Raw genomic sequence first — 6,888 nt, 5'->3', positions numbered from 1 at the left:
GGAGACGGGCTGTGCGGGTGCGATGCTAAAGGAGACTGTGCCTGCCCTTGCTGGCACAGATCTACGCGGACCCTGCCAGAAGGCTGGAGCTGTATTTCCGCCCCAAGGACCCTTACTGCCATCCCGTATGTGCCAATCGCTTCCCCACCTCCACCATGCTGCTCAAGGTGAAGAGGAGGACCAAGAAGAAGAAGCAGTTGGACACGGAAGAACGAGTCCAGCCAGAGGTCCAGTTCGAAATGGAAATTCTTGGGACTGTCACCACTGTTTATAAATTTCAAGGTAATCCTTGGATTTGTGTCCACGTGGCTTAAAGACGAGTGTGTCTGATGGGAAAGGGAAGCGTTTCCCTCCAAGAATTTAAGACTGGAAGGACAATCGAGTCTCCTGTTGTTAAAGCCTCCTTGCTGTATAAACCTTTGCATAAACTTATCAGACTTCTGCTCCTGAATGTTGAGTGTTGTAAGAAATGTTGTTATATTCACAACGAACTTCACAATGTTTTAACTTTTGTTTCTCACAGGAATGTCTGATTTCCAGTACCTGGCAATGCACTCTGGTCCCGATGGCAAACAAACCTCCATGTATGACAAAGTCCTAATGCTCAAACCAGAGAAGGAAGAGTTTTTCAATAGAGAATTACCTCTCTACATCCCGCCACCGATTTTCTCACGTCTGGACACTCCTGTTGACTATTTTTATCGGCCAGATATTCAACACCGGTTAGTGCCTTTTTTCATAATGTAGTAAATAGCTGTGTTGGTTCTGGAATGGACAGGCAGTGAAACATTTTGCTGGTTTGATATATATTTCTAACTGACGAGTCCTCAGGATTTCCTTTTTCATCACTTGAAGATGCCTCCAGTCCATTGTGATGGATGATGTTAGTGTTGGATATCTGCTCTTGAAGCATCAGAGCAGTACTAAGTACATCGTTCATGTATTTCACCTGTTTAAGCTGCTGCCTTGTTCTGTTTTATCTCTCTTGATTTGGCACAACAGAGGCAGGCACGCTTGAAAAACTGCCTGGACAGCAGAAACCTCGGCAAAAGTCCGCTTGCGGACTTGCCAGGTGAGGGGAGCTGGTGGTCTGGTGAAGATGACTGCCTCCCCCAGCACGCTACGCGCAGTGTGGGGTGCAGTGAGCCTGGCTTTCTGCCTGCTTCCAGTGGGCTGGAGCCGAGGGGGGACTGTGCCGGAGTCGATGCCATATGTTCCTGTGACCGCACTCGCCGGACCTGTTCCCTCCTGGCCCCCGGCTGGTTTTGCCAGAAGAACAATCTGCGAGATCTCCCACGAGAAACATCTTTCGTTTTCTCACTGTAGTCCTTCATCGGCGCTTAAAAAACAAAAAATTATCTTAACTGCATTTCCATCTTGCCTTGTCCCTGTACCCTACTGAGCTGCAGTAATTACAGTAGAGCAAATGCAGAGGGTGAAGCCTTTTCTGCTGCAAATACATTTCATACAAATCAGCAGCCAACTGCCTGAGGGTTTTCTGCCAGACGGTACAGGGGACCTCTGTCACTGTGCAACTGGACGTAGCTTTGCAGGGTTTTTTCCATTCAAAATTTCTTTCCTCAATGGTGTCGCGATATGTGATTCCAAAATCCCTAGGGAGGTGGGCCCCAAGGTAAACCAACCCATTGCTCACATGGCTGAGTCCCTTCTCTCCCGGAATCTGGAGCGCAAACTTCCATTTTCGCATGTTCCCGTGAAAGCTCCGAGTCCGTGTGTGCCACAGGCAGAAATCAAACCCGATCCTTTCCCTCTTTCTTAGGGAGGGATACAACAATCCCCAGGTGTCTGGTGAGAACCTGATTGGCCTCAGCAGGGCCCGTCGCCCGCACAACGCTATCTTTGTGAACTTTGATGATGAGGAAATCCCAACTAAACCCCTGGATGCTGCTGTACAGACCTGGAAGAAAGTGTGCACCAATCCTGTGGACAAAAAGGTGGAGGAAGAGCTGAGAAAGGTACGTGCCTTACTCCTGACTTGAGCACTATAGCGTGGCATGCTGTGTAGGAAAAAACTGCATGCAGCCATTTTCTCCGAGTTCCCCAAAAATTCTTGGTGACTGTAACTGACTGATACAGCAAGTATCAGTAGACGCCACTGGCACTGCTGTCTTCAGTTCAGTTATGCAAGTCAAGATTTGAATCTGTCTTTGCAGCCAACTCACGTTAAGTTCCTTTTTGTGCCACTAGTTCTTACGTTACCATTCTGATAGCTCATACTAAGGGCCAAAGGCCCCGATACAGAAGAAAGTCCACTTGGAAAGCTGAACTGCCGTTGGTAACCCACTTCCCACTGTTTCCATGGTTGTTTCTGTATTATTTTAGCTCTTTGAGGTCCGTCCTGTCTGGTCTCGGAATGCAGTAAAAGCCAATATCAGTGTCCACCCGGACAAGCTGAAACTTCTCTTGCCGTATTTGGCCTATTACATGGTAAGTCTGTATATCTGCCCTCGTGCCTGTCCGAGGCTGCTAGGAGGCAGAGCAAGGGAGCATCACCTGGCTGTTCCCTGGTTCTTTAAGCTTTCTGAGGTCCCACCACTAAGTACCTGAGCTTAACGTTATGTAAAGAGAAAGAGGGAAGGAAAGCCTTGCTTTTAAGTTAAAACCATGGAGGATTCAGTATCTGTTCGCTCCATTGGTTTTAATCGGCTTTGCAGTTCAGTCAGACACTCAAATTGACTGTCCATCTGGCAATGATAGCAGAATTTTTCCAAACAAACACTTTATTGTGACCTTGCAAGTTAGTTTGTAAAAGCACACAAATATTTGGGCTTTGATGTGTTGATTGCCCAAGTTTCAGTATATAAATACTGGTGTGGCAAGTGAGGAAGAAGCTGGTAAAAGAAATAATTTTTGGGCAATGAGGGGAAATACGAGAATTTTCTAAGAAACTCTGCAACGCTACTGTTTTTTTGTAACCATCTCCCCCATGTGTGTTTATGCAGTTAACAGGTCCTTGGAGAAGCTTATGGGTTAGGTTTGGGTATGACCCCAGAAAACACCCGGAAGCAAAGATTTATCAAGTACTGGACTTCCGAATTCGCTGTGGAATGAAATATGGTAAAAGGGCCCAAACCATAGAGACGTGCTCTCTGCTTTCTGGTTAATCCTGGTACTACTTTTCTTTTTACTTGTTTTTCAAACTCTTTTGCCATATTTCTGCTCTGATGAAGATGACACCTTTTGAGTTCATTGCTTACAGTAGTTCTTCTGTTAACTCCTTTAATACTTTATTTCATAGTATGCAATGTGTCTTTCCTCATTCGGCATATTCCAAACCCAATGGACAGCTGGCTGACGTTCCTCCTCCCTGTGTTCAAAGCTCAGGTAGCAGACCATCTTCCCTCTCGCTCAGGGGAGGCACCGAGCAGTAGATTCTGTTACTTACATAGTAGCTTTTCCTCAACGACCTCAACATCTTGTGAGGCTGCTAGGAGGCAGAGCAAGGGAGCATCACCTGGGTATTCCTTGTTCTGTACATCTTGTGCAGGACGCTAGGTCTCAGACCTTGGGACGTAGGGTTCCCGTGCTCTGATTTTGCAGAGGGCAAGTTGAGGGAAAGGACTTTCTGACGTCATCTAATAAGTCCATGACAGAGCTGGCACCCAGTCATTACCATCAGATCACATCTCCCCCTCTTTCCAGGTTAAAGGGTTTTGTTGGTCTGACAGCTCTCCCCTCCCCACCTTGCTGAAGTCAGCATATCCCGAAGACCGCCCTGCCCTTTCCACACCCGTCCAGCGCTTCTGTTACTGAGCTAGGGATATTCTGCAGGGTGCTTGCCCTCCGTTCATTATTGGTTTTCTTTTTTCACCTCTAGGTTATGCCCCTAACGATATGCCTGTGAAAGCAAAACGCAGCACGTATAACTACAGTCTGCCCATCACTGTCAAGAAGCCAGGTACGCGGTGCCAGCAGAAGGGCTGTCTGGCTCTTCTGTTTCTTTGTTTACCCCATCCTAGCCACAGGTAGTGAAGGGTCTTCCCGTGTTCCAGCTGAGCCAAAATTGGAGCTTTATTTCTGGTTGTAATACGGTGCTGCTGTTAAAGCCAGTAGAAGAGTCTCCTGCTGGGAAGTGGTGTGAGAGACCCGGATGCACGTCTGGCTGAGCCAGTATCTATTAGCAGACAGGAGGGAGTTCTGCAAGCACCACTGGGGGAATTCAGCATTCATTTCTGTTCAGTGATGGTGCAGAGTAAGGGGAGAGTTGTTCTCTTTTCTTTGTCGAGGGATGGTAGAAAAGGTTAAAATTACGAACAGATGCGCTGTGGAAAAAGCCGCCAAACTCACCACCTTTCCTGTGACTGTCCAGTCATGTCTCTGAAGAATGAGCAACACATGCTCAGCTGCTGGCTTGGGCTGGCTTTTGCTGACCAGCAGAGTTGAATCAACACAGAGAAGTGACAGTACAATGCCACAGAGTGAAAGATGCCCCTAATTAGGACTCTCTTTTTTTTTTGTCTTTCAGTAAGTCATACAGTCAGTGTACATGATCTGAAACAGGGGCTTGGTACGTCCGGTGCATCGGGTGCAAAAAAGCCTGCCTCCAGCAGGTACAAACTGAAGGTGAGCATTACTCTCTTTTACCAGAATCTTGAAATAGCTTAGTGAAAAAGGGGAGTTTCCCATTTCCCTCCAAAGGGGTGTTATCCCACTCACAGTTGTGAGCGAGCTGATGTCCTCAGGCTTACCTGGGAAGCTGCTAGTTGTACATGTCACTACAGAACTTCACCTGCTGTCCGCTGAATGTATTTCTTACATGCTGCAAGATGGGATTGGTACTCTCAGCCCTAGTCTTAGATGTGATGAGCGTTTTGTTTCAGTTGATAAAATTGGAACTTTATGGGCAGCGAAGTGCAAAAAATCACCATGTGTTTATCAGGTCGTCCTGCAAAATCCAGCAGGGCAAAATAAATACTTAAACAGGGGTCTTTTATTCTTCCCTTTTTGCTAGAATGAAGCTTATGGTCCACTGTTATGGTCCACTGTTATGGTCCACTGTTATGGTCCACTGTTATGGTCCACTGTTATGGTCCACTGTTATGGTCCACTGTTATGGTCCACTGTTATGCGGTAACAGGCTGCAGACAGACCTGCAGTTTGAAGAGATGAAGTGTGGTCTCTGCACAACTGTGCTGTTGTGACTGTGGCCGCAGTGAAATTTTGCTGCGTTCCTCATTCAGCTTTATCTTTTGCCATATGCAGACCTATGCCTGGGAACTGATTTGTGCAGGAAGTGCCTTGTTCTTGAATCAGCCCATCGGAAGTACTTTTCAGTTATGCCAGAGTTGTCCTGTTACACCATAAAATGCACATTAATCCTTTCCTTCTTTCCTCCTCTTAGGAATCCATCTACATTTTCCGAGAAGGAGCCTTACCCCCTTATCGGCAGATGTTCTACCAGCTCTGTGACTTGAATGTGGAAAGGTATTACACACTGGCAGCCGAGTCTTCTGTTAGAGCTAGATTTCAAAGCCTATCGTTTATATCCAGCCCGTTCCCCTCTCTCTCCTTGACTAGAAACTTGAGGTGTTTAGCTTCTGAATAAAAATAGAACAGGCTTTGCACACATGAACTTCCTTTCCCAAATGACAATTACGTGAATAGCCAAATATGCTAGTCCAACTCAATGAAGTAAAATAGAAGTAAGCCATAGTCTGTCTCATTTGAAGCCTACATCCGAATGTAGAAGGCTAACGTTTCCTTCCCTTTTGCTGCTGTTTAGCCTACAGAAAATCATCCGTCGGAATGATGGCACAGAGACAGAATGCACAGAGCGGGATGGGTGGTGCCTTCCAAAGACTAGTGATGATCTGCGAGATACCATGTCTCTGATGATAAAGCAGATAATCAGATCTACAAGACCTGGTAAGGATTCTGATGAACATCAACGTATATTACTACCTTGCTGCCTACTACTACAGTGTATTACTACCTTCCTGATGGTGTTGAGACGTTGTGGGCTGAATAAGGATGTTGGAGTCAGCACTGGGGCAGTAGCATTCCTGTATTTGCCTCCTCCTTTGTGTTACATCTGGTGTTCTTTGTGCTCTAGCGCATTACAGTGTGTGAGCTGAGGCTGTCGTGCAGTGTGAACGTGGGTTGGGATTAGGAATGGCTGGGAGTAAAGCTTTTCTGTTTCATCTTCCCAGTATCATGGCCTTCAGGTTTTAAAAGTCTTTGCCCAGTGATAATCAAGATCTTATTCTTACTGATGTATCTGTTGCTGGTATTTTGCTTTTTATTGATGTTATTAATTGAACAAGAAGTGAGGGAATTGTTTTTGCATGATGCTGGGCCAAAGGAGTATCCCAGTGAATTAGGTCAGAATCTGCTAGGAGAGGAGGCACAGCACTGCAGATCTGCTGCTGTTCTGCCAGCGTTCCTGGAGTATGAACACAGATTGCTTTGGGCTCGATCAAATTCTATTATGTGCAACATTAGCTGTGCCCCTCTGGCTCTGCCTTCCTCTCACTGGTTTTATGAACTCTACTGCAAATGCCCCCAGGGTTCACTGAGGGAGGCATCACAGTGTCTGTCTGTCTGTCTTCCCAATTAAGCTCTTTTCTCAAGTACAACAAGCAGTGAAGATGGCAAAGAGCAGCTGGCATATGAGTCTGGAGAGGATGAGGATGATGAAGAGGAGGAGGAAGAGGACTTCAAGCCTTCTGATGGGAGTGAAAATGAAATGGAGACAGAAATTCTGGACTACGTTTGAACTCGGCAAGCAGTCTGTCTGCCGTTGGACAGAATCGTCTCTGCTCTTGTTCCTCAAGTGCTGAGGGTTCAGCCACCATGCCCAGGATGTGGGGAAGCAGAACTTGCAGTAAGATGCCGATGACCTGTCTGCACTGACTGCTCTGCCTGCTG

The 6,888-nt window shown here is 46.6% G+C and overlaps 1 protein-coding gene across 1 annotated transcript in view; it reads left to right on the top strand.

Annotated features, from left to right (window-relative positions):
• The window catches only part of LOC103915355 (general transcription factor 3C polypeptide 5-like), a 7,786-nt gene extending 898 nt beyond the window's left edge, over positions 1-6,888 (top strand). The window contains exons 2-11 of the mRNA XM_009322169.1: positions 60-282; positions 524-722; positions 1,781-1,976; positions 2,344-2,448; positions 2,964-3,078; positions 3,839-3,919; positions 4,487-4,584; positions 5,363-5,445; positions 5,744-5,886; positions 6,579-6,888. Of these exons, the coding sequence (XP_009320444.1) occupies positions 60-282; positions 524-722; positions 1,781-1,976; positions 2,344-2,448; positions 2,964-3,078; positions 3,839-3,919; positions 4,487-4,584; positions 5,363-5,445; positions 5,744-5,886; positions 6,579-6,736 (1,401 nt within the window). The 3' untranslated portion in view covers positions 6,737-6,888. The remainder of the gene's footprint in view (positions 1-59; positions 283-523; positions 723-1,780; positions 1,977-2,343; positions 2,449-2,963; positions 3,079-3,838; positions 3,920-4,486; positions 4,585-5,362; positions 5,446-5,743; positions 5,887-6,578) is intronic.

Source organism: Pygoscelis adeliae, unplaced genomic scaffold (genome assembly GCF_000699105.1).
Source record: "Pygoscelis adeliae isolate BGI_AS28 unplaced genomic scaffold, ASM69910v1 Scaffold114, whole genome shotgun sequence".
NCBI lineage: Eukaryota > Metazoa > Chordata > Aves > Sphenisciformes > Spheniscidae > Pygoscelis > Pygoscelis adeliae.
The sequence above is the reverse complement of the archived record's forward strand: the minus strand, read 5'-3'. Positions and strand labels throughout refer to the sequence as shown.